At 39.0% G+C, this 27925-nt stretch overlaps 2 protein-coding genes across 2 annotated transcripts; one reads left to right on the top strand and one right to left on the bottom strand.

Moving 5' to 3' along the window:
- Window positions 1–9760: 9760 nt before the first annotated feature.
- LOC120573649 (butyrophilin subfamily 3 member A2-like) lies at window positions 9761–19684 on the bottom strand. The gene is made up of 6 exons (XM_039823535.1): window positions 19661–19684; window positions 18521–18623; window positions 15947–16288; window positions 12722–13000; window positions 11456–11572; window positions 9761–11011 (listed from the first exon to the last, which is right to left on the bottom strand). Exons 2-6 carry the CDS (start codon window positions 18612–18614, stop codon window positions 10461–10463), a joined length of 1383 nt encoding a protein of 460 aa, XP_039679469.1. The 5' UTR covers window positions 18615–18623; window positions 19661–19684; the 3' UTR covers window positions 9761–10460.
- On the top strand, window positions 18567–27439 carry LOC120573651 (high affinity immunoglobulin gamma Fc receptor I-like). The gene is made up of 7 exons (XM_039823537.1): window positions 18567–18651; window positions 24204–24357; window positions 24633–24692; window positions 25053–25316; window positions 25436–25681; window positions 26226–26471; window positions 26549–27439. Exons 2-7 carry the CDS (start codon window positions 24327–24329, stop codon window positions 26695–26697), a joined length of 996 nt encoding a protein of 331 aa, XP_039679471.1. The 5' UTR covers window positions 18567–18651; window positions 24204–24326; the 3' UTR covers window positions 26698–27439.
- The last annotated feature ends 486 nt before the right edge of the window (window positions 27440–27925 follow it).

The raw sequence follows: 27925 nt of genomic DNA, 5'->3' as shown, positions 1-27925 counted from the left end.
TAAAGCTAAACTTGGAGATGTCCAAACATTTGTCAGAATAACTGAGCCAAATCTGAAAGAGTTTTTGATTGCAGGTAAGAATTTGACAATGTTATTAATAACTGTCTGAATTTAGCTGTTTAAAATGGATATACTGGAATATTCCTAAAATGATGGGACATTTTAAGTTCTCAGGTGTTTTGAACTGGTCCATTTTTGTATGTCTAAATTTCTTCTGTGATGCCCTTTGTAACTACACTTTAATTGCGGATGCATTGCTTTAGATATAGTTATGATGCTACAAAAAGCCATTTTAATCACTTAATAGTGTTTGTTTAAAACCTATTTTATAGGGTAAGGTAGTTGTACACTGGGAAATTATTTTATAAATAATGATTTGCTTTTGTTTATACAAGCTTTTATCCCGTTTTTTTTCTAGCATTTGCAAAGTTTGGTGTCCCAGCTGTAACAGAAGGTGTGAAAGTTGTTGACAATTCAGGGACTGAATTGGATGATGATGTTTTTGAGGATATTATAAAGGATCCCTCAACTGGGGTGCTAACCATCAAATATGACTCAGGTTTGTTTCAGTTAATTAATGAATAGATAAGTTATTTATTTGTTTTATGGAGGTCATGGTGTCTATTAAATAAGTGTCTTAGATTATGAGGGAACTATATATAATTTTTTTTCTTGTTTATGCTTCTCAAATCATGATTAGACACCTTGACACCTTGGACTCTGAGGATACAGTGATCATTTCAGATAGCCCCTCCAGAAAACACCAGAGGCTGGATACAGAAGCCAAGCAAGTAAGACAATTATGACATTTTAAATTCTGTTCTTGAATCAGTTCTCAGAGAATTAAAATTACATTAATATGCATTGTAAATTACATGGTTACATGGTTACATGGTCCTGATCAGATACTTTTATTTATTTATTGATAATACAGTGCATACTTCGAGTACATTTAAGTTATTGTCGCTGTCTGGAGGGAGTTTCTTACCATTATTGGCTTTTTCATTGGACTTTTGTAGCACTTCCAATCTTTAAGATTGGATCGGGACATCCTTTGACATCATATTAGTTTATTTCCAGTTTATTTGCAGTGGATATAACATGCTGAATTGTTATGCATTTTGTTTTAAGTTGGTGGAATCAGCTCTTACCAACAAACCTGGTGGGGAACGTATAATAAATGAATACAACCGAACCAAGTCCTTGACGGATGAAACGAGACGTAAAATGGTGAACATGCTGGCAGCTGACATGACAGAAAAGAATGGGTAATTTGATAAAATAGTCCTTGTGTTCTCAATCTGTAAATCTCAATTCGAATCTAAGTGAATATGACTGCACAATCCTTTCTTCTTCAATTTTGCAGTACATCTCCACCCAGATAGGTGGAAGAAATGTATGCCAAAGGAATAGTGACCTTATTCCCGTACCTCAGTGACCCATTCTCTAAGAATGGCTATGTGAGTTGCACACAATAATAGTTATGTTAAATGCTATTGGACGTTTTTGAATCTTACCAGACCATGTTGTTTTCAGTGAAGTATCCGTTTTTGTTATCATTTCATCCTTCAAGGAGCATTATCATGATGGCGAGAGTGGAACTGGGTACTTGGCCTGGAGGATTAAAACTATTCAGAGAGGCACCACTAAAGAGAGGCGATCATCATTTGGAGGTAATACTGGAAAAAGTATGGAACAGAACAGTTGCTAGATCAATAATTGCATTTGTTGCACAATGTTTCTCAGTCAGATAATATAATGTGTAACTACTTCCTTCAATTCTGCTAGCTCCCTCCCTCTTAGCAAATAAAAAAAAATGCATAGAGATCTACAAAAGGACTGTGACTTTAGGGGGTGTTGCCTCGACACTGAGTGGTGTGAGTGATAAACTGGCCTTGCAAACTTTAGGGTGATTTAAAGCAGTAGATGGCATTTTGATACATTTTCAACCCAGAAACTGCAGATTTTCATAAATTGTGAAGAAATAATGTCATTATTAACACCAGCATTGATGTGTTTCATCACAGCACATTCATCTAATTTAGTTTACAGCTCAAAAAGTATGTTTTACAGTGGATTACCTCCTTTAAAAGTTAGCCAGGCTACTAAAACCTTTGACATGATTGAAATTTGTAAGAAATGTGTAGAATCAGCCAAAGGATCATCTAGTGAAGACATGTCTGAAGGACCAACTGTCAGATGAGAATCCCAGTTTGTTCCAGAGACTGCTCTGACTGAAGATGAGTGCAATGAAGCAATCTCACTGATGAAACATTCTGCTGATGCGGACACAATCAAGAAGAAAATGAAACTGACGTTTGTTTATCGCCACAACATGATCCTCGACCCCCAGCAGTCAAGCAACATACTGTCTGAGTTTCCACGTTTTAAAGACGTCAAAAGCTTGGTAATTATGTTAGTGAATTGTTTTGTAAGACATTGTAGTGATACTCCAATAACTAGCACCCAATACCTTTTGATTGGCTGTCAAATAACTGAAATTGTCACCATCACCACCCCACTCCAGGTTGAACAGGATTTCGTTCTAATGTTCGGAGAGGATACCTCAAGCAAGCTTCTGGAAAGGTGGCTTATCACGTTCAACAAAAAGATCATCAAACAATGCAGAAAGCTTCCATCCACAAGTGAGCTTGAAGAACTCTTGCTGGCAGCTGATCCTCCTGAGGATGGCACTGAATTGGATGTTGACTTTGGTAAACTGCTTGTAAGCCTACCTTTTGTCTTGTATTGCAATAAATATATCAACATTATGTGTATGTAAATATTTACATATCAACATAATACTAAGAAGCTGGCTCTGTGAAAGATTTACGAGGACATTCTGTGGCAGTATATTGAACAAAAGTTTTGAGGTTTGACTCAGCCCTGTGGATGTTTTAGTTGGAGAACTTCTTGTGATATAGAACTGCTGTCTGTCTGGGGGGTCTTTTGTAAAGAAAACAACATAACTGAAGTGTGTTACCATTGACCTTGTGTTGTTACAGGTTGGGACAGTGATCTGTCATCGGTTTTACTGCTGCTACACCTGATTCCACCCTCTGCTCAGGGTTGGAAGAGACCAGGAAAGGTTTCCGCATCCCAAGCAGAGAAACATCTTGTGGTATTCAAGAAGGTTTTTTTTCTAATTTGTGGTATGAACACCTAATATTAGGGTACAAGTATTCATTCAATATTCATATTCAATACTAGTAGTGTATTGGTTCTTTCTGCATATTCTACAACTACTTGGCCATTAACTAGAGTTTTCCCTCATTTGTCTTCGCAGACTGGAACAAACATTCAAGAGCATCTCAATGCCATCACTACTAGCTCTCAGCCCTATCTCCTGGCTGTTGGAGTTAAGAAGAATGCAATCCACCAGTTCTTCATCATTCTCAACAAGAATGCCATACCTTGCAGGTCAACCTCTTCTCTTGTTGCTTTTGACAAACTATTTAAGGCACATTTTGTGTTTGACACATCCTACAACACCATGCTCCACAACGTATACACTTTCGTCCAAACCACGGTGTACAACATCGATGCTGGCAAGGTCAAGGAGAGTCCTTGTGTTGCTGAAGTCAGGGTGAGGTTACTTCATTAGTGCTTGAAGTTTCTCCTCGAACATGAAGTGTTTTGTTTGTCAGGCTGAGTTATCTAGTTCAAATATGCTTGTTAGGCATTTACGATTAGTTCACGGTTACTTACCTGGAAAAAATCTCAAGCTTAAATGTGCTCAGACTGGATGTGGCTGTGTGTTTGGTACGTTTTCTGGTTTTAGGAAACATTTAAACACAAAACACACTGAGTATATTGACCAACAGGTTGACCCTGATGTTTATTTAAGCAGCATTGGAGAGGCAGTGACCACTAATGTAGAGGAGACAGCTACAACGTCCCGGACAGTTAATGAACATGAGGTAGCCATATCTAATCTGTTGGAAAAGTCCAACAGGAGCACTCTAGATATGTGTGCTTCTGCTGTTGCACAACTAAAAGCAGCTGGATTAAGTCAATCTACTGTAAATAGTTTGGTTTCCTCCTTCCTGAGATTCATAGTCAAGTTAAAGATGCAGCTTTGCAGTGCTTATCTCCACCAGACACAGAAAATAAGAACAGAATAGAACAATCTTTGGAAAAGTTGGAAAACCCCTTCACACCATTAAATTCGGAAGCTAAACGAAATAGACACTTCAAAGAGAAATGGGGAATCGTAGATCCTGTTGAAAAGGTGCTTGGCACAAGATTTGACAGCAGAAGAAACAAAACAACTGGGACAAACGATCAGGTTGTTGTAACAAGTTTGCATATATTCCTATTTTAGAAACACTAAAGGCAAATTTTCAAAACCCAGAACTTGCAGACATGTTCAAGCCCAGGCACATGCCCAAGGAAGGTGTGTATGCAGACTTGAGAGATGCTGCCTTTTTTTAAAAACGTCCCTTATTCTTTATAGAAAAAGATGCATTACAGATACAGCTATTTTATGACGACTTTGAAACAGCAAACCCCTTGGGGTCTAAAAAGTATACACAAATTAGGTGCTATATATTTTACATTAAGGAATTTTCCCCCAATCTTTAATTCATCATTGATAAATATTCATTTGTGTGCTATTTTCCATGCACAGGACATCAAGCATTATGTTTTTAATTTGATACTTGAGCCAATTGTCAGTGATCTTAAAGTACTCAATACAGAGGGACTTAAAGTTCCCAGATTGAAAGATGTGATTCACGGTACCATAGTTCAGGTCAATGGTGATAATCTTGGGTTGCATGGTTTGTTTGGCTTTGTGGAGTCATTTGGGGCACGGTATTGTTGTCGTTTCTGTCTCCTTGAGAAACATTGTTTTCAAACTGTTCTGTGAAGATGATCCAGAAGTTGTACTACTAACTATCAAGATGCACAAACTGCACTGTCAAACGTTACAAACAGATCCTACACTACCTCATATATATAGTGTCAAACGCATTTGTCTGATGAATTCACTACAGTATTTTAATACAGCCAACAATTTTTCTGTAGATATAATGCACGATATTTTAGGAGTTTCTCAGTTTGAAGTCAAACTTGTCCTGCAGTACATTAAGGAAAACTTCCTAAATGCTGAACAACTGACTGGTAGAATACATGCTTTTGACTATGGTTACAATCAGCAGCGAAACCGTCCACCTAGAGTAAAGTTGATTGATGGAAGTAATGATTTGGGGTTGAATGCTATACAGTCTTGGTGCTTATTACGTAATATGCCTTTGCTATTTGGTGATTTAATACAGTCAGATGACCAGCACTGGCATCTTCTACTTTTGCTTCTACACATTGTTAACATTGTATTTTCCCCAGTTCTTACAGAAGGCATGACCATTTACCTCAAACATTTAATCATTGATCATTATCAGCTCTTCAAGCAGTTGTTTCCTGCAATCAATCTCTTACCAAAGCATCACTTCATGATTCATTACCCTCGTAATATAAAAAACATCGGCCCAGTTCTGCACATGTGGTGCATGCGTTATGAAGCTAAACATAATTTTTTCAAGAAGCAATTAAAAAGCTTTAAAAATGTAACAAAAACATTAGCCAAAAAGCACCAAAGTTGTATGGCAATGTATCGAGAGTCCTTTAGCGAGGAAAGATGAACTTTAGGTTTAGGGAAGAAGGTGACGCTTAGTGAGCTCAAAGAAGGTCCTGAGATTGCTTTCAAATTTGGGGCTGTATTGTCTACCAGTGTGTTTTCTGCCAAGTGGATAAAACATCATGGTACAGAGTACCGTCGTGACTTCATTATCTGTACTGAGGTAGCATTTGAGATGCCTGTATTTTGTAAAATCAAAATTATTGCTGTGAAAGATGACTGTGTATTGCTCTGTGGAAAACTGATGGAAACAATGCCTTTAAGGTCAGGATGCATCCAGACAGGGTTCAAAAGGTGATCAACATTAATGAACTGTGTTACTTTAAACCTTTTGATGTTCAAATGAAGTATGGAACGACAGATTCCTCCTTGTATGTTGTTCCCTATTGCCATTTTATGGAGACCTAAGGTCAATGTTTTAAAAAGGGATTTGTATTCTTCATATTTTAGACTGACATAGTTGAGATGATAATAAAAATGTGAAATGCATTATTTTGTGGTAAGTTGTGATTTTTACTCGCTTAATAGTGTATTTGGTGTAATTTGACACTAAAAAAGTGTAAAATGTATACTGCTTGGATTTATTTCCGTGACACTATACAGTGTTAGAATTTGACTCTATTTGAGCTTGTAGTCAATGATCAACACAATAGTCAACATAATCAACACTTATCAGTTATTTTACCCTTGAGTGTCAACTTTTATTAACTCCATGCAGTGTTAAACTGGACTGGAATCAAACTCAATCAGTTGATTTGTTATTATAGAAGAGTAAATGATTAACTCTTCCAAGGGTAATATTTACACTCTCCATTGTTATTTAACCTTTAGTGTAAAATTAAAATAACACTATTCAGTGTATTTAGAGTTAATTTAACTCTAAAATGTTAACACTATGAAAAGAGTCACTTTAACACTAATTCAGGTTGGGACCAAATACACTCAGGAATAGTGTTAAATTTAACTATTTTAGTGTGACTTTAACACTTCGAAATTTACTGTGTAATGAGCAAATGAATGGAATTGGCTTTCAGTCTGGGGTTTATTTCGAACACCGCGCACACTGTGTACAAAACTTAAACTTATTCCACCAACTCTGCTCCGGTTGCATCTACAGGTCTGCTTCCTCTCTTCTGCCCAATTTCCACACACACACACACACCCACATGCACTGAGCTCTCTTAAAGGAGCCGCAGCACCATTTTACAACAAATGCCTGATTGCGCTGATGTGACCGAACCCGACCCAAACCCGAACATCATTTCTAAATAGCTGTCCGAACCAGGCCCGGCCCACCGGGTACAATTTGGCAAATGTTGCACTTTTACACAAGTGAGTACAATTTTTCAGCTTCTTTTCACTCTCAAATTTCAGTCCATTCTCTCTAAAAAAACACGGCATCATTTGTTTGTTCACCGGCTTAAATCAAACTTAAAGGAACACACTGACTTATTGGGAATTTAGCTTATTCACCATAACCCCCAGAGTAAGACAAGTCAATACATGCCCTTCTCATCTCAGTGCGTGCTGTAATGCTGTCTGAGGGCTCCAGCATTAGCTTAGCCCAGCACAGATCCTGCAGGTAACTGGTTCCAGAAATCCTACTGCTCCAAATTGTGACAAAAGTGACAAAAACACGCCAACATGTTGCTGTTTACATGTTGTGATTTGTAGAGTCACAGCGTGTACAAAAAACAACCTAACATGAGACACAGCCATCTTCTATCCGTAAACAAACCGGGAAATACACTCTTGAACAAAATCTTAAGACCGGGGGAAACATTGCAAGTTTTTCCGCATTTCGCGCTAGTGGATCATAACCGGGTTGTAAGTATTGCTTCAAAATGCCAAAAGAAGAAACAGGAGCAATAGACACAAAATAGAAAGTAGGTAATTTATTGACAACTGAATTTAAACTTAAACAGGCTGTTCATCAGCTGATCAAAAGTTTAAGACCATAGCCCAAAAATAAACCCACAACAGAACTAAAAGTGTCAAAAAAGGACTCAGTAGTGAGTAGCCTCACCGTTCTTGTTGATCACTTCAAACACTCGTTTCACCATGTTTGATGCAACTGTTCCCAGGAGGCTGCTGGGAACGTTGCTCCATGTGGTGAAGATGGCTTCACGAAGGGCATCCACGGTCTGGAACTGACGTCCGTTTTGGTAAACTTCCCTTGCCATCCATCCCCAAATATTCTCAACTGGATTAAGATCAGGGGAACACACAGGTCCAAAAGAGCAACACTATTCTCCTGGAAGAAGTCCTTCGTCAGGCGGGCGGTGTGAATTGCAGCGTTGTCCTGTTGAAAGACCCAGTCATTACAGCGCAGATGGGGGCCCTCAGTCAAGAGGGGATGCCCGCTGCAACATGTCCACATAGCCAGTCGCCGTTTGACGCCCCTGGACAACCTAAAGCTCCATTTTCCCATTGAAGGAAAAATCACCCCAAATCATGATGGAGCCTCCTCCACTGTTCCATGTAGAAAACATCTCCGGTGGGATCTCCTTCTCATGCCAGTAACGTTGAAAGCCATCAGGACCGTCCAGGTTGAATTATTTTCTCATCATTTTTCAATGTCCCATGTTTGGTGCTCCATTGCAAATTCCAAACGGGCAAGTTTGTGGCATTGGAGGAGACGTGGCCTTTGAAGACGTTTTTTGTTCCTGAAGCCCTTTTCTCGCAGATGACATCTTATGGTTATTGGGCTACAGTCAGCATGAGTAAGGGCCTTAATTTGGGTCAAGGATCGACCTGTGTCTTCACGGACAACCAGTCGGATCCTGCGGCTCAGTGCAGGTGAAATATTTTTGGGTCTACCGCTTGACTTTTTTGTCCCATATCTCTCAGGATCTTTTAAGAAATGTAAAATGACTGTCTTACTGCGTCCAACCTTGGCAGCGATGGCGCGATGCGAGAGGCCTAGCTTGTGCAGCTCAACAATCCTGCCAAGTTCAATGAGAGAAAGCCTTTTTGCTTTTGCCATCAGGAGATCATGACAGTGTGACTGCCTGAAGAACAATGACACGAAAGCCATATTTTTGTGCAGATTTTACCATTTTATGCCTATGGTCTTAAACTTTTGATCAGCAGATGAACAGCCTGTGTAAGTTTAAATGCAGTTTTCAATGAATTGCCTACTCTCTATTTTTTGTCTCTTGCTCCTGTTTCTTCTTTTGGCATTTTGAAGCAATACTTACAACCTGGGTATGATCCACTAGCGCGAAATGCGGAAAACTTGCAAAGTTTCCCCCGGTCTTAAGATTTTGTTCAAGAGTGTATATTCTCAGACAGGCTTGCTGTGAGCAAATCACTCCGCCCAAGTACTATATTCTTCCGCCTGTGAATATAGTTCCCAGTTTGTTTATGGTTAGAAGATGGCTGTCTCATGTTACGTTGTTTTTTGTACACGCTGTGACTCTCCAAATCACAACATGTAAATAGGAACATGTTGGCGTTATTTTCTCACTTATTTGGAGCAGTAGGATTACTGGAACCATTCACCTGCATGTTCTGTTATGGGCTGATAAGCTGGAGTCGTCAGACAGCTTTACAGCACGCACGGAGATGAGAAGGGTATGTATCGACTTGTCTAACTCAGGGGGTTACGGTGAATAAGCTAAATTCCCAATAAGTCGACGTGTTCCTTTAAGGAAGCAGTGCAACCTTAGATCCCACTCTTTTACTCCTTTTTTATATTCAAGAGGCAATCATTTATTTATTTTAGTTTAATTTTGATAACTTGAATTAAAATAGTAACTTTATAAAAGCTTGGATACCTGTGAAGTAGTAAATAAGTGATCATGCCTTGCAGTGTTTGGCATCACTCCAATAAGTTACTTTAGCAGGGAGCATTAGCAATTGTAAACATCAGATACTTTTATCCATCTTGTGTGAGCACATTAATTACAATTAAGAAACAGTCATTGCTGCGGTATTAATTTATCACCTCCTGCAATGTCATCCATCTAATTTTTATGTTTTTTAACTTTGTATTACTTCAGATAAAGGACCAAATCTCTGTCGACGTGTCTTCTGGTTGTTGCAGAGTTTTATCTGCAATAACATTTCAGTACAGCTTTGAGCAACACAAACAAATGTGACAGCCTTCATTAGATGGACTAGAAAATGTTAATTTATTTCTTTTAAGAAAGGGGTCATGTACAGTTGTTATCAAAAACACATCTGTATTTCTCAGCTATAAAACATCAATGACTGCAAGAAAAAAAAAACTTTTAGGAGGGGTTTTAGGAGTGTTAGGAGAAACTGCTGTTGGGCTGATTGTGGGATGACTGTTACTGTCTAACATGAAGTAAACACAACAGAACAATCAGTAAATGGGCACAAAAGATCAAATCTGGGTGAAATTAAATTAAAATATGCCTACTATAAATTTGTATTTAAACTTTAACCATTAATAAAACAATTGGTGATGCTGATATAAGCTATCATACATTTTCAGGATTATGTAATCACACATTTTGAACAAAGTATTATTTATGTCAATGAAGTACAGCCTAACATGAATTTTACAGTAAATACAGCAAAAGAATATTATAGTACAATTTATTCAAAAATGCAACATTATGCAAGACAATGATGAGAAAAAAATAATTTCTATAAAACAAAGACACTTGAACTGAAATTCAAGTTAATGCAGCAACCTGTTTCGTTCATTTTCATGATGTCAAATGTGACTGGTTCTTTGTTGTCTTGAACTGGAGGAAGTGAGCAAAGAATAGAGTGACCAAAGTTCACTGTGGTCACATCTGGTTTGGAATGATCCGGTAGATGACAAAACTATGGATCTAATATGAATACATCATTTTTCATATATCATCATTGGAGGATGGATTATTTTTTCCTCTTCCCTCTCTTGCTGCTCTAACTGAAGTTTGGTCTCTTCTCTCTGTCTCTCCATCTCTTTCAGGTGTTCATTTATTTTCTCCTTATCTCTCTCTAGTTTCTCTTTCCTTTCTGTCATTATAGTAATCATCTTCTCTGCTGTCTCCTGTAACTTCTCTGTGTTCCATAACAGTTCATCATGTTCTGTCTTTCTCCTGTCCAGATCCTTTCTGGTCTTTACACACTTTTCCATTTTTTTACCTGTGTCTGTTTTGGGGATCTTCTTCAGCTTCTTGTTGTTCTGCTCTACCCGTGTCCTGTCCTCATCCAGTAGTGAGTAGAGTTTCTCTCTCTGGTTCTCCAGCTCTTTCTTCTGATTTGTCAATATTGTAATCACCTGTTGTACATGTTTCAAATCGCTCTCATTCTTCTGTAACTCCTCAACAAGTTTTTCCTCTTTCATGTCCAACTGAATCATTTTATCTCCCTCCACCAGATGCTGACGTTCTGTGCTGCCGTTTGTGGTTTCTATGTGAACAGAAGAGATGGGTGTTTAGTTTGATGTTTAAACCTCGCTTGCATAATTATCTAGCATTTAATTCCCAAATGTGACACAAACATTTGGTGGAAAGTGTAGTTAAATGACATGTTTTTATATTACTTAATTAATGTATATATTTTCTATTGATCATCATACCGTGACCAGTTATATTTCTAGACTCTGATTGGCAGAAAAGTGTGGAAAAGTGAGTAAAATTATTAATTTCAAATGAGTATGGTAAGGTTGGGATAACAGCCTACAAGTTGGATGTTCCATGATGCAATGGATGACGCTATGGCTAAGATCCTGTCGGGTGGTTCTCAGCCCTTCTTAGCCGTTCACTCTAAATGTAATTTATGTAAAAATAGCCATCAAAGAAATGTGAGAGTAACTTCTGATTTGTAAAGAAGAAAAATGAAGTTTTAACTTACTGATTTGGTGTTGTCCACATTTCCACAAAACAAAGACTGCCATGACAGACATGAAGCAGACAGCCGAGCAGATGGTGATGCGAACAGCAAAATTACACTGGTCCATGAAGACATCATCTAAAATTAACACAATGCACAAATATAACAATACTGTCTCCAACAAAGTAATAGCATCAAAGGCCCTTATTTAACAAAACCTAACGTAGAAACCAGCGCAGATATGGGTGCAGAAATCCTCTTAAGACAGGCTCCACGTGTGATTCATGAAATGTTCGTATCACACAAATCGGAGCGTAAGAATGGTCATACATTGATAAATGCAGCAGCTGGAAACTATCGTCATTTACATATCACGCCCCAATATATTCTCAGTTTTGAGGCCTCGCCCCTACAATTTACGACATGGCGAGACATAATCCGGCTGAGAAGCGGCACTTTTCAGAAGTGGAGACTGAAACCCTGATATCTCAGGTTCATTTGCACTAACTTGTACTATTTGGCATCCTAAAAAACTGGTAGTAAAGGCTGTAGAAAGAATGCGGAATGAAAAGAGATCACTGATACAGTCAACAGGGTTGCCGTGGTAAACCGGACTCCAGCTGAAGTTTATTTTAATTATACATCCTTGACATCTGTATGCTATAGTCATAATAGTAATATACAGGCTTATATTGCAACTGCTTAGGCCTACACCTACCTATATTTAAATAAACACACACTAGCAGAGTTTATGCAGTGTCTTTTATTTTACTCGTGTGTTTTTCATTAGTCAGCCAGGCAAGAGCTGTGAGGGAGAGCGAGTGTCCTCTGTCCCCCGTGCTGGACCACCACCCCAGTTGGGGCTGTGATGGACACTACTCTCTGGGCATCGGACACCCTGTATACGCGATGTCGCGCAGAACCCTACAGGCTAAAACAATGTTGCAGAGTTTTTCTGCCGTATACTAGGGTCCGCCCCAGCTAATGCAAGTCAGAGCCATCTGCCCTTAATCAATCTGATAGAGCGCTCCACCATGGGCCGTGCGCGTACGTGTGCACTGTTGTACCGGCGCATAGAGGTCTTTTATAAGAGCCAGATCTGCCATTCTCCTTTTCCTGTTAAACTGATTATATGCTGCTCCCCAAGTTCAGACCAGACGTGAGATTTTATCGCAGCCTCACGCTCACGTTAAAATTGATAAATGCCTTGCTTTGCATAGGAACCCTCCTACGCCTGTTTTAGGTCGTACACACGTTTCATAAATGAGGGCCAATATGTTTTTCTACCTGGAAGATGGATAGTTGTCTCTCTAGTCTGGTTGGTGTTCTTCTGCTGGACTCTACAGGTGAATCTGTTGCTGTGTCTCTTCTCCACAGTCACTCTGCTGCTGACAGTATAGAGATCATCAGGACCTCTGACTGTCTCTGGAGGTCCAGCAGAGAGGAGGTTTCCCTCACTGTCCAGCCACAACACCTCAGGCTCTGGATACCAGCCTTTAGACTCACACTGTAGAACCGCTCCATTGCTGACTTTGGATATCTTCATGTCAGGTGAGGAGACAGAACCTAAAAATGCAGAAATACTTTGAATATAAAGTTGCAACAGCTGATTAGTAATGCCTAATTTTTCCCTAAAGTAACAGCCCAAGTGCTCTACAATGAAGCCCTAACTCTTTCGTCAGCCCAAATGCCCTTCTGGTGGTCCAAAATGCCTTTCCTTTATCATGTTGTATGTCTTAAGTGTGCCTTTGGTCAGCAATCTTCTTACCAGTTCAATTGCTAGTACTGTCAATCCAAATGTCCTTCTGGTCACCTCTGTTTGTCTTTGTGCACCTTTGGTCAGCCTAAATGCCATTCTGCTCAGCTCAAATGTCCCCTGGTTGGCCTAAATGCCCTCCCATGGTTGTTCCAAGTGCCCATGTGTTTGTCCCAAGTACCTCTGTTTTACTCCATCCAATCATCCTTTCTGACTAGCCCAAATGCTTTTTTTTTCAACCCAAATGTCCCTGTGGGTGCCCTTCTGGTCAGCCCATCAACAGTACCAAAATATCTGCCAGCATACGATTAAGTGTGTGATTACTGATCCAGCAGGTCTGCCAACTAATGTCTGAGAGCTTAAAAACATCAAGAATACCCATTTCCTGTTCTTGTCCTCATTCCTCTTCAGGTAGATAAGAAAAGTAGCCCAAATTGTCTTACATTAGTTTCTCATATTTAGTATTTGACCTTTACGACTGTCACTTTTGACTAATGCATTTAGGCTATACATTCCAGGATCATTTGAGATTTTTAAAGTTGCTATATGTAACTTTTAAATGTTTCTGAAACTGTAATTTTTTATCAGATGATCGTATATGACCTGTAACAGCAAACAAGACTAACAGTGAAAAGGACCTCCTTATGAGCTCATAAGGAGAAGATTCCAGATCGGCCCATCTGAGCTTTCATTTTCTCAAAGGCAGAGCAGGATACCCAGGGTTCGGTTTACACCTTTCACCATTTCTAGCCACCGGGGGACCATAGGCAGGCTGGGGGAACGCATATTAATGTTAAAAAACCTCATAAAGTGAAATTTTCATGCCATGGGACCTTTAATGCCTTTGCCCGGTCCGATATTTCCCGTGAAGTCACACACAAAAAATTCGGCAGGTAGACTACGCACACATTTTGATGGGTCACAGATTTCAGCATAACACCGGAAAAGCCTTTGTTATTGTATCCAGCCAGGCAAAGGGTAGCAGGAGATGTCTTTATATAGGCCTAATTTTATTTTTATTTTTTTAGAAGTTATCTGCTGTAGTTATGACTGAAACTGGGGAAGGACCACCACAGAAAAGAAGGAAATTAATTGAAGAACAACTAAAAGCTAAAAGGGAGAGTGACAACCAACGGGCGATAACGGGAATCACAGTTGGTCAGGATTTTAACAGATGGAGACACTTTTGAGATTGTCAATGATCCAAAAACATACCCGAATAGGGTATTTCTTTAATTCATAAAATAACTTTACAAAGCGCAATATCGTTGTACGTTAGCAGCCTAGATTAAATGACGTCCCCCTTCCATTTTGCGCCCGGTTTTTATTTATTTTCAGTTAGTGTTTGTATTGGCCTGGAATCTTCTTTTCACTTTTCCCCCTGTACTTGTGTAACGCGTCCGTGGGTTTCATGAAATGTTCTATATTAATCTAAGATATTATAAACATTGGTTGCTACAACAAACTCTTAATGCTTTGGATCATAACACATTAGGTAAGTTTCCATCTACTTGTTAATCGAATTATCTGAAGAAGAAAAAACTAATGTGAATAAAGCTGGTGAAAGTGTGTCTCCTTCCAACAGCTTTAAAGTGAATAAAAACCTGTGCGTAATGACGTCACATGCTGTTTTGCGATTAAATTGGTATATTGAATTGATTTGAGACATTTTAAGGTGTTAAATATAATAAAATAAAATAATAAATTTTCACACTGAATCGCACAACATTCAAGCAAACATTTGCAAACAAAGTTTTGCTAGACAAAAGTAGTTGTTAATATTAGAAGGAACAAGGAAGCTACGATGGGCCGTTGGCCGAGGATCTGATCCAGCTTATCAAAAATGTGGAACTTGTCTTTTATTTTCCCTCCGGCACCTCTGCGAGACAACTCTCTTTTTTGAGACATGTATCGCTGTTTGAGCGCCTTCCATTTACTCTGCAGGTTGTCCCACGGCTTGTCGTAACCTTTGTTGGTCATTTCCTTTGCGAGTTCCTGATAAATTATGGAATTAGATTTTTGCTTTCTAAAATAGCCGTTATATTTTGCTCATAAATTAAATTCAAAAAGTCTCTCATCTCCTCGTTCGTCCATTTACATCTGTCTTTGTTGACACCTGTCATGTGTGCAAACAGAGCAGAAATACTGGGCGGAAATGAACTAAAACTTATTCTTCTTCGTTTTGTGGCGGGTTGCAACCATAAAATGATCTAAAACTTAATCGCAATTCATTAATTTATTCGGCAAATAACGTTTCCATCAGCGTTTATCGCATAAGCCATATATCGATCAAGAGAAAATCCGAAGAGGCCAAACGTATTTCCTTTGAGTCGAGATTCACGAAATTCAATCGAATTTTACTGTTTCCATAAGGCATTTTTTATTCGATATCACTTAATTCGTATAAAAACGTGTGGATGGAAACATAGCTATTGACAGTGATACCCAGTTTAGCTAAGGATGCATCCAGTCTAAGTTACCATATGCAACACTTGAAATGCAACGATGCATCTGTAACATATTCTGTTATTGCAAATGAATCATTTTCTGTCTGAGCAAAATATCCATTTCGACTCTATGACCCGGTAACTCTTAATCAGGAATACAGTTGGCAATAAAGCTCCGTGAAGAAAAGACCTTTACAACAGCAGGTGTGGTTAAAAACACTACCACCTTTGTGCAACGCGACCGCTAGTATCAACACTAAAAGTCAAATATAGCCACTTTAAGTGCACAATGGATTCATGCCAACTTACCTACAGTGAGCTCGACAACATATTCTGTACCAGATTTTGGAACAAGGCATTTGTAGGTTCCTGTATCAGAGAGTTTTACGTTGGAGAGTTTAAGTGAAATGTCTCCACACTTTAGTTCGTTGGTGGACAGTGATGTTCTCCCCATGTACAATGGATGCTCCGCACGCTGAAGCTCCACGCCGTCTCGTCTCAAATAGACAAATCTGGGCTGTAGGTCAGGTCTCGCCCACTCCACAGTCAGGTCAGTAGCATCCACAGCAATTTCCAGGTGGCATGGCAAAGTTATGTCATCACCAACCTTTGCCACTATTGGCTGAGATGTACTGATTACCTGAGACTGACCTGAGGAAAAAGAACATCTGTTCATTATCCAACTCCTACATATCATTCAATGCATACCCATGACAGGATTGTATGATATTGTACAAAACTTATGGACACCCATTCATAAGTTATCCTATGAAATTAGTATACTGCCAGCTGGTCAGGTGACGATGCTTAGTTGTCTCTACAGTTAAATTTAGCCGACAAAATGTGACTATGAGACGGGTACAGGGCACTGCGAGCTGCTGGTCGTTTCAGCGGAAATTACAGTTAAATTGAGCTGACAAAAAGTGAGCGTCTTGCGGCAGAGAGTTAAATTTAGGCTCCAAAATGACTATTTCATGTTAGAAAAAAGATGGTGGTTTGGATTAAAACACTTTCCTGGGTAAAAATCTTATACTTGCCCCAGGACAAGAACTTCACTCCCCATGTTGAAAGCCCTGTGTTTTACGACCCAGCCATTGTAAGGCTATTTCCTGTAGGTATCACGACCAGTGACGTCCCTACGATTTAAAGACAGGTGGTGCTTGGCCCCCAGGGTATTTGTAAAATCTTTGCACTCACTCATCTTTTGTTACTGTATTAGTGCTACACTTATGTCCACAACCTTTTACGAAACCAATATGTTAACATGTAAAAAGTGATAGACATATCCTATTCTTCCATGTCTACTCTCTTCGACAAAATGTTAGCTTTTAGACACATCAAATCAGGGAATTTACTTAGGCCAGACTCCTGATGAGTTCTTCTGTAAGCAATGACTTAAATGCTATATGTCTGCTCATGTAAATGTGTGATAAAGTAATAGCATACTATATCCTAGAACACTATATAATTCCTCTCACTATAAGATAAGTTGTCGAAAGAATGCCATTTAACTACACACTAATTACTCTCACTGCGCTGTGAATTGGTTCACTCAGTCATTTTGCTGTGTAGTTTGGCCTAAATACAGTATAACCCAAGAACCAGAATTTTAAGGTCATAGTGAAATTTGACAACACCAATTTGAGCGTTTCTCAAATAAATATAATTTATTCTGCCAAACGATGTATACTGTATGATATGAATCAACAATTATTGATATTGATGAAGCTATTGATAAGGATCCTATTTAAAGTGGCTACTGGCTAAATATACCAACCTGATGGCGGAAGGAATAAAAGATTTGGAGTAATGATTACTGTATGTATGTACTTTATGTAGGATTGCTTTTTTTATTTTCACATGTGTATCTGTGGGCATATGCTCATGCCTACATTTAGGCAACATCTACATATTTATTCAATTTATCACAGCCAATGAATACAGAAAGTTAACAAGTCACAATATAGCTAGCGTATATAATAAATATAATGAAATAATTTAGTTTAGGCTATGCCTTAGTGCCTAACCTGCCAAAAAATGCTTATTGTTAGAAGAAAACAAAACACCCCACATTTTCTTAGACCTATAGACCACTACTGACCTCAATCAAGCCGGCTCCCTCGGAATCAACTGCCCTGCCAATCTCCTGCTTCTCTTTCTCTCTGCTAAAGTATCTTCAAAATATCCATCTGCTCAATGAATTGAAGGATAAACCGGTGCAATTGCAATAACAGGGACCCTATGACATTTAGTTTTCAGTGACAACAACATTCTATGGGGACTGATATTGTTTTAGAATACTATAGAGATAGGCTATATTGATATATTGACAATGAATAAAGAGCTGTGTAGAGTAGCGATGAGATGAGATGAATCCTCCAGTTACTTGCAACGCTCCGGTCTGCAACGCTCTGAAAGCTGCCAGTTCACACCAATGCAACGAGACGGTGCATCATCTTGATAGCACAACGACTCTCTGTACTTCTGTCTAACGTCTGACTTTTGGGCTATTTTGTAACTGGATATATAAAGTGATCACCGTAGTTAGTGATATACTATAGAGTGCCCTGTAAAAAAAAATCTAATTATTATTGTTGTCATTATTATTGAGGTGGGCTTAGGAACATTTTAGGGTAGCTTCAGCACCCCTAAAATAAGCCTTACGACGTCCCTGATCACAACCATTAGTTTATGGTCATTTCAAACCAAGTACTATGGCAGTAAAACCACTAAGTGAATTGGTGTTTTACTGGGTTGTAAAATGTATTGTATAGTGTGTTTTTTGTAGTTGTTTAGCCTTTAATGAACATTATGTTATGGTATATTTTTTTTCATATATCTAAAGTCTAATCATGATTTACCATATGTTTGTGTTTAATTTACCTAGGAGAAAGAGGACCACAGTTTGATGCAAGAACAATGCACTGAAGACACTGAACCAAGGTTTCAAGAGGAGTCTGTCCTTCGTGTGAATCATCCTGCAGTTCTGAAAATTAAAATAAGTCAACTGGAAAGTATGTTAAACCAATTAAATCTAAAATATCTCTCAAAACACTTTGAATCACTCTGAGAAGTCTGTTATATCTGTAGGCAGTGTAATTGCTCAAATGGTTCAGACTTTAAGTAAACACAATGGTGGTTTTTAAACTGAAGATTGTGATAAAACATGTGATCATTGAAGGTGCTCTAAGCGATGTTATGCATTTTTTAGGCTACAGCATTTTTTGTCACATACAGCAAACATATCCTCACAATCCGCTAGCTGCCTGTCCCCTGAACACTTTAAAAAAACGCGGTCTCTGTAGACAGCCCAGCCTCCACAAATTGAAACAAAAAACTAACTGCGCCAACCAGCACCACGAAACATAACGGTGTTCCAGCCAGTAATCGACAAAAAGGATTTGGGGGTTGGGGGGGCTAGTGCGCGGAAGGGAGGGGGATGGGACAGGATGAGGAGGGAGGGGTGAAAAAGCCTATGTTTTGTTTGACAATACGTCGAACGTCAACAAGAAGTGACGTCACCCAACATAGTTTAGAGCACTTTTAATTCAAATGAAACAACGTTGATCATTGTAGTTAATAAAAGAGGAAAGTTAGGACCAAATGGATTTTCAGGAGGTTAACTATGTGGAAACACAAGGTACATTGCTGTGATTGGACCCAGATTGAATCTTAGCCACTTGCCAAAAAACTGGTTTTCCATGTTCTTCTCTTTTTGATAAATTTTATTTTATTCTTGTGTAAATTCTGGCTCATTTTATTCATTATACGGTCATGAATTATTTTGTTTTTTCATAAATTACATTTGCAGTTCCATATGCAGGTTCAAAATGTTCACAACAACAGACAACTTGTATTATAAGCAACTGATCAGTGCTACAAAACCCACAGAGATATATGGAAAAGATTACAGGAGAAGATAGCAATTTGACTTTCAATCCAGAAACTGGGAATACTTTAATTACATTAATGGCATGATGAAAAATTAAGCCAAGAATAAGTCTTTCATCTAAAACGTCTTACCTTTGGCAAGTGAGTGGGAGTCACTGCATGGTCAAAGTCTGGAATAAAATAGCCTGAAAAAAAACATATGTACATCACACCCTGTCTGTAAATAGATAACATGTGTTATGGCTTTATAGTTCCTTTCCAATAAACTCAAATGAATGTGTGGCTTTTAGAGGTTTAGACTGCATGCACAATGTTTACATCTGCATGTCTATTTGCTTTAAGCCTAAAACATTGTTCAATGAATTTATTGAGATCTTGTATTGATACAAACTGTAAATGATGAACAGAATGTTACAAATGAATACAAGATCACATTTCTAGAAGAAAACAAGCCATATTTCGCATCACATAAGAGATACTAACTGATATGAAATGTCAGGCTTGGTCCAATATATTAACAAGCGTGTGTGTGTGTGTGTGTGTGTGTGTGTCCATGTGTTATACTTTTGTGTTCTTACAGTCTGTTTCTGCATGACCTGTATTTACAGTTAAAACTGAACTTTGAACCTGCTATCTGCTGTAGTTCGTAGTTGTATAAAATACTACAGTAACAAGTCAACAAGGAAGTTGTCATGTAGGATACATGTAGGGTACAGATTTGATCATTGGCAAATTATCAAATATGTTTTATCAATATTAATAAAGTTATGAATATGGTTATTAATAACTTTATTAAATCGACAAACAATCAAAACGGGGCACCACCCTGCAAGTCAGGGACCAATCAAATTGTGGAACAGTCTCATTTCTGTAAAAATCCTTTAAAAGGAATTAAAGAAAGGGGTGATTTCGAGCACTGACCCATTCGACCAGCAATTATCACAAAAAGTACACAAATAATCAGCAGCAACTGCTAATCAAGTATAATCGAATTTATTAACGTCACAATTATCAGTAGCCAATCAATAATCCTTCAATAATAAAACGTAAATACCTTTTACAATATCACAACCAAACAAAGCAAAAACAAAAGCTACATGTCATGGACACGTCTGTGTCTGAGCATGTGTGAGAGAGAGTGAGCGTGTGTGTGTGTGTGGGTGTGGGTGTGTGTGTGTAACGGTGAGTGAAAGTGGAGGGGCGGTGTCGAAATGTAGTTCTAACACAAAAACGACTTCCAAAATGGCTACTCCTGTGAGCTGCACAAAACTATTTAGCCTCAAGAGGGCGGTAGTGGTGCTGGGTGCACGAGGAGGGGTTGAAAAGGTCGAGGGGGTTGCAAGGCAATGCGCACGCTAACCCTGCCCTGTTCATGTGTTTTAGCTCTGTACAAACGTAAGCCGACCCCACGTGGTTAAGCTAGCACCGTTAGCTCGGGAGCTATGTGGCTAGCTTATGTTTGTGTGTATGTTTGTGTGTGTTTTAGTAAAAGGAGGAAAAACAATAACACTATGATCTTAATTATCGATAATAGCCAGCTCCCACAGCCACCGAGGTCTGGACCCCACGTGTAGTTAGGACAGACTGAGACTTTTGATTTACCGAGGGAAACTTTGGTCATTATAACCACTCCAGTGGCTAAAAGCTGATTCACCGCAATTATCTCGCGGACAGTAACTAAACTCCGTGAAAGGAGTGATTTAGCAGGTAGCGCTTACGGTTTTTAACCAGCTACTTAACACGACATAACCAACAGTATAGTGATCAATTTATACAATCACAGAAACAGATTAATAACCAGATATGGGCCAATACATGATTACAATCACGGATCACATTAATGGCAACAAGCGGTAGCGAACCCTTTGCTCATTAATAAACAAAACAACCACACTAGTTCTAACATTTGCCCAGAACTGTGTAAAGCCTTACTGTGTGCGTTGTTTGTCAGTTAAATCTCTCGCCAGAGTTTAACGATCCGTTTTGTCCAGAGCAGTGAACGAACACGCGATCCAGGTCGACGACACAAGAAGAACGGACGTAGTCCCTTTCTTGAATCCGGGGTGATTAAACCCGCTGCAGATGAGGGAATACTCTGTCAGTATTTCCTCGGATCCCCTTTGTATATCCGACAGATATAAAATTGTCTCAGCTCCAACTCGACCAGCGAGGTGATGCTGGCTAGCTAGCCCGGACTAGTGTGCTTCCCGTAGTAACCTGGGTCACCGTGGAAAAAAGCAAAGAAACACAATCGCTGACAGCTTTTATCCTTCCTACACCTCCTAGTGGCGGGGTGGTGCATTCAAAGACCCGACAGCCAATGGGAAAAGCGCAACCTTATCACAGGTGTGAAGCAGTTCTTTGTCTCACCACCAGTCTGCCTTGCCCTCCATGTGTTGAATGTAGAATTTCCATTTGGGGGACTCCCAAAGTGGCAGCCTGTAGGAGTTTGGTGAAACTGGCTTTCGGATTCACATCCCAAGGCCAAGATCCTTTGTCTCTGCAGTCAGCTCAATCTGAGCCATTTTTGGTTAAGATCAATGTTTAGCCCCCTGCTTGGTCCCAACAGTCAGCAGAAATTGTAAATAATAACAATAGATATCTTTGTCAAAGTGGTTATCTGGTTCAAATAAATGTTTGTCTTTACAGTAGCTGACCTATAGAAATTAAATTGATTTCTGAGCTGACCAGCTGACCACATATCAATCAATGAAGTCAAATGTATTTCTCCTTTCTACTGTAAATCATGCAGTAGTTAATAAAACCTTCCACTAGATGGAGGTTTTTACTGGAGTCTAAGCTGAGGCATACATAATATATCTACAGTATATCACAGAGATACCATTCAGGACAATACGTCCTCATTAAACTTAATGCTCCAAGAGAGCGTTTTTTAAATATCCATCTAAATAATAAGTGTGAATGTGAGAAAATAAAAAAAACTCGGGAGGTAGAGCCTATCGCCCTATAGTGAAAAAGTTGACTAGATCATGATCACTGACTAAGTTTACAAGCTGTCAATTTTGGGGTTAAGGTCACTATTCGGGTTTCTGAAACATTTGGAATAACCTGTTTACATGCGTGAGCAGAGAGAGTTACTCCTGTATACATGGAATTTGTAATCAATTGGCAATATCCCGATGTAAACGGCAACGCACGGTTAGCGTCTGGACGTACAGACAACCTTAAGACGCAATAACTTTTCGGTCACCTCCTTATAAATCTCACTATCTCGGTACTTTCTGCCGTCAACAAAAGACATTACATTCATGGTTTTCACCACACTAATAAAGAAATTGGTTTCCTCCTCGCTCCAAAAGTGTGGTGCTGTGCTGCGTCTCGCCATGTTTACCTCTACTTCTTGTTTACTTCCGGTATACTGCGCGCGGGTTTTCTGCATTGGCATATATATATAACTATATTATTATAGTATATAATTATTATTATAACTATGTTTTCTGGCGCATACAATAAGTTCCTCTACTCAAAAGACCAAGATTCCTTGCGAATAGAACATGCGCAGAATACAACTCAATGTTCCTTTTGATGGGGATATGCCGATGCGCGTTTACATGACCAAAATTTCGGGTTAGAAAAGGGGTAACCCAGGTAGCATATTCGGGTTTTCAACAACCGGAATATGAGCATATTCGGGTTTTTGCAGGTGTTTACATGGCCAGGCGCGACCGGGTTATTGCTAATATTCTGGTTTTGAACGGGTTATTGGCTGCATGTAAACATAGTCAATGTGTGTTTGGGTGTGAGAGAGAGAGAGACAGAGCCAAAAAGAGTGTAAAGCGGGTACAGAGAGTAAAGGTGCTTGGGGAAAAGGTAAATGAGAGGAGAGAAAATTAGTTAGCTTTACATAATGTTTTTTTTTTTTTTTTTTTATTAAAGTACCCTCAAACATGAACCTGTCCGAATAGACCAAACCAATTCAAATGAGAATATCTAACAATGAGTAATTTTTACAATGGCTTATTGGAAGTATCTATTAGTATAATTGTTTGAGTACAGGCCTAAAAATGTCCAATGTCCAATAAAATGTCCTGATAGTGTTTGTAGGTGGTGACGCTTAAAAAAGTCAGCTCGTCACAAAAGTCTTTTATAATGAATATTTTTCTGTTCACCAGTTATGAAGCTCAGTGTAAATTCTTTCAGGAAGACTTCTAATAACTTCAATCACCTCTTTCTCTCTTCCTAAAGCTGATCAGCTGGTTCGAGGCGTTCACTTTTCAGTTAAACCAATCAGAATCAGCCATGAATTTCTCAAGCCAATCGCAGCATTACATCTGTGCTGCTGTCAGTTGTCATTTCAGGCAAAGAGTGCAACCCTCCTCCTCCCCTTCCACCTCCAATCATCGTCACCCACGGCACCCTGAGTCTTCCTCCGGCAGACCGCTCCCGTCGACTCCTTCGGTCCGGTCTTCGGGCTCCTTCACCACCACCAACAGTGTCTAGTGGGGCGATATGTTTTGGCTTCCCTACCCCTTTAAAAAATTATTTTATAACGATGGAGTCTAATCTCCAAAAATTCTGTACATTTGATATTATGCATATGTACAATAAACCTTTGCATATCTGCAACAAAGTCTAACCTGATTGAAATAAGCTCTAAAATCTGGTTCTCTTGAGCCACCTGTTAAGGTTGTACTTTTTTTCTTGTTTTAAACAGAAACCTCAAACCTGCTGTTTCCCTAATCAGAAGAGAAAGAGGCAGGAAGAGGAGGGTCTGACTTACATGATATTTATAATTCATTGTGACTGACTGAACATCAGACTGCAACAGCAAGACAACATGGAGGTTACACCTCTCTGCATCAGACTGTGTGAGTACTGAGACTGCGTTATGTCCACAGAAATATATTGAGACAATTATTATCAGCATGACATGTTCAGCTTAATAGTTTCTTTAGGGGAAACTTGATGTGAATGATCCAAAATACAGTGATATATTTTGAATTTAAGATGTTAGATTTAAGCACAGGTAATTTAGAGATTTTAAATCGGCTCACTGATAATTGAACAAATATTACATTTACATGTAATGCTTGTGTTATATAAATGTACAACTAATACAGTAATGGCTCTCTGGTCTCTGCAGTGATGACTATGTTGTTGCTGCTGGTCGCACAAGTTGACTACAATTATTCTCAAAAAGCTGGTAAGTACCAATTTATTAATCAAACTTTAATGTGTGTGTTTTTGCTGTAGTTTTAAAAACATCACAAATATTTAAAGCCCAACCAAATAGGCTTTAAATATCTCATATTTTGTATCCCAAGTGATAATACCTTAAATCTATTATGCATTAAAATAACATACCGTAATAACCTAGAATGTTGTCATGTTGTACTTCATGAGCCAAGATTTGCATGTGACGATGACTGCCAAAACATTTGAAGAGTCATAGGGCTCTTTGTGCTGATGTTGACGCAAATTTCAAATTATTTTGTTGAAAGAAGACACATTTCATTGAAATATGTTTGCTTTAATAATCTCATTCTTTGTGTCTCTCTCTTAGATGCATCTTTCCCTCGGGTTGTTCCAAACAGACAGCAGCACTTTGAATATGAGTCCATAGTTGTCAGCTGTGAGGGACTGGAGGGACTGACTGGATGGAGAGTGATGAGGAAGATTCAAGGAGTTACTACAACATGTTCTTCTACCTGGTCAACATCGACAGGACCCTGCAAAATTAATAATGCTTTTCCAGCGATTGACATTGGAGAATACTGGTGTGAAATGGGAGTAAAGAAAAGCAACACTGTCAACATCACAGTCACTGGTATGCAAATACTAAGCAGTAGTAAATACTGAGTATGTAAAATCATCACATTTTCCATTTATAGGCTGTTAAACTGTATAATTAGCAGATTTTCTTTTTTTCAAACATATGTTGTTTAGTTGGCTCTGTGATCCTGGAGAGTCCTGTCCTTCCTGTGATGGAGGGGGAAGCTGTGACTCTGAGCTGTAGACAGAAGCAGACGTCCACCAATCTCACCACTCAATTCTTTAAAGATGGTCACCTCATGGAGAAGAGTTCTACAGGAATCATGACCATCCACAGTGTTTCCAAGTCTTTCGAAGGACTCTACAAGTGCAGAAACTCTGGAGCTGGAGAATCCCCAGAGAGTTGGCTGGCTGTCAGAGGTGATATATTCATGTTTAAAGTTAGAGTACATAACTGTAGATTAGATCAAGTGTCTGCAGGGCTATACATTGTTCACTTTGTTAAGCACCCGCTTAAAAATAGATGTTTTCTCTTGTTTATTGGCTGTGTCAATTTGTGTTGAATGTTAATCATGCCGCTGCTCGTCGGAAACTCAGTCACACAGAAATAACTGATACTCATGTATTAACATAACTGATGAAAGGCCCATACAGACTATCTTGGAAATTAGTAACATTAATTATTGCAATATAAGATAGCCAGATATCAATATAAGGAATCAGCATTGGCCGTAAGACTTTCTCACACAGAAAAGGTTACAAAAACAAACAGTGGTAATGATGCATGGAGTATTTCTAAAAGGCCAGATGTGGGTTTTCTCAGTATGTGTTGGTCTGTGTTAATTTTAGACACTACAGATGCTGCTGATAATTTCAGCTCCTCAGACACAAACCACATGAGATAATGTATTCCGTGTATATCATTACATTTTCAGAAAAAAACTATCAAACATTTGTTTTCCAGCTGGTTCAGTGATCCTGGAGAGTCCTGTCCTTCCTGTGAAAGAGGGAAACAACGTGACTATGACCTGCAGAAAGGAGACGGCTTTTTACCACCTCCCAGCTGATTTCTACAAAGATGGCCGCCTCATCAGGAGCAGCTCTACAGGAGAGATGACCATCCACAGTGTTTCCAAGTCTGATGAAGGACTCTACAAGTGCAGCATCTCTGGAGCTGGAGAATCACCAGAGAGCTGGCTGGCTGTCAGAGGTAAAACTTTGCATTGTTCTTAAATAGCTAAATAACCAGGCCTGCAGTGTGATTATCATGTTCTCTTGTGTTTGCAGCACCTCACAGAGAGACCTGTCCCTTCTCGGATCACTTCATTTATGTCCTCCTCATCTTAAGGACTGTGTTCACCATAGCGATGGTGGCTCTGCTGCTGCTGCTGGTGGGACTGCTGCACTCTGGGAATCTCAGAGTTAAACATAAATAACTGATACTGATGTGTAAAGGTAGTTTGGATGTGAACGTAATGGAGCAGAGAACATCCCATCCTCTGAGTCTAGGAAATCCACCAACTCAGGAAAGATGCACTTTAAAAAGCATCACCAAGATTTATTTTACATTTAATTTCCATCTGTTTTTATTTTGACCTTTGTTTAAGTTGGGTTTTAGCGGTCAAACTCTCGTTTACATGTTCATATTTGCAGAGACTTTCTCACACAGAAAAGGTTACAAACCACAGATGGACCTGATGCATGGAGTATTTTTAAAAGGTGGGCTGTCTGTTTTCTCAGAATGTGTTGGTCTGTGTTTTATTTTAGACTGTACATATGCTGCTGATAATTTGAGCTTCTCAGACTACCACATGAGAACCTGTATGTCTGTAGAAGAGGCGTTGAGGAGCCTCTGTAGAAACAACAAACAGCAGTGTAAAAGGTATACTGCGTCTTGTATATTGAGAAGTATAAGGACAGAATTGACTCAGTCTGAATATTCACATTTGCTCCTGTTAAACCATCTACTGTTACTTCCTCACCTGCCTTTTTGTTTAGTTCTCCCATTTGTTGGTTCTGCAGGAGGGAAATTGAGGGAGGATGAGAGAAGAGAAAGTTACAAAATAATGTTACATTAAAATCAATTGTGTTTATACTTTTTTGTATGTGATTTCTTCATCTGAAAACAAGAGAAATGGATTCTGGGGTAAACAGGAAGGGTCTCATTTATAAAACTGTGCGTAGGATCCTTACTAAAAGTGTACATATGCCCAAAAGCCAAAAATGGCATACGCCAATAGTCAGATTTATAAAACCGTGTGTACGCACATCTGTAAGCAATGTTCCCTTTATAAATCACTGATTACCTACAAGTGTGCGTAGGTGAATCAGCCATTTATCCCGCCCTGTACACACCCATTTTACCCATAAATAGCTAATGCTAAGCACCTCATGAATGAGGTTAATGACCCGGGGCAGTTGTTCTTTATGCCGAATCATTACGACTGGCAGGGAAAAAGCAAAAAACTTCTCAGACGTTCAGGAATTGCTGCAAATTTAATTATAATTTTGGCCTGTGCTCGCACAGTGTAGGGAAAACTGATGTATAGACTACCTATATTAATAATACCGTCCAAAACGGCAGGCATTACGGCACTGGGGGACTTCCTCCGATATACCAGACCTATATAAAAAGCTTTAACAGAACTATATATTATATCCAAA

The sequence above is a fragment of the Perca fluviatilis genome, chromosome 14 (genome assembly GCF_010015445.1).
Source record: "Perca fluviatilis chromosome 14, GENO_Pfluv_1.0, whole genome shotgun sequence".
NCBI lineage: Eukaryota > Metazoa > Chordata > Actinopteri > Perciformes > Percidae > Perca > Perca fluviatilis.
The sequence above is the reverse complement of the archived record's forward strand: the minus strand, read 5'-3'. Positions and strand labels throughout refer to the sequence as shown.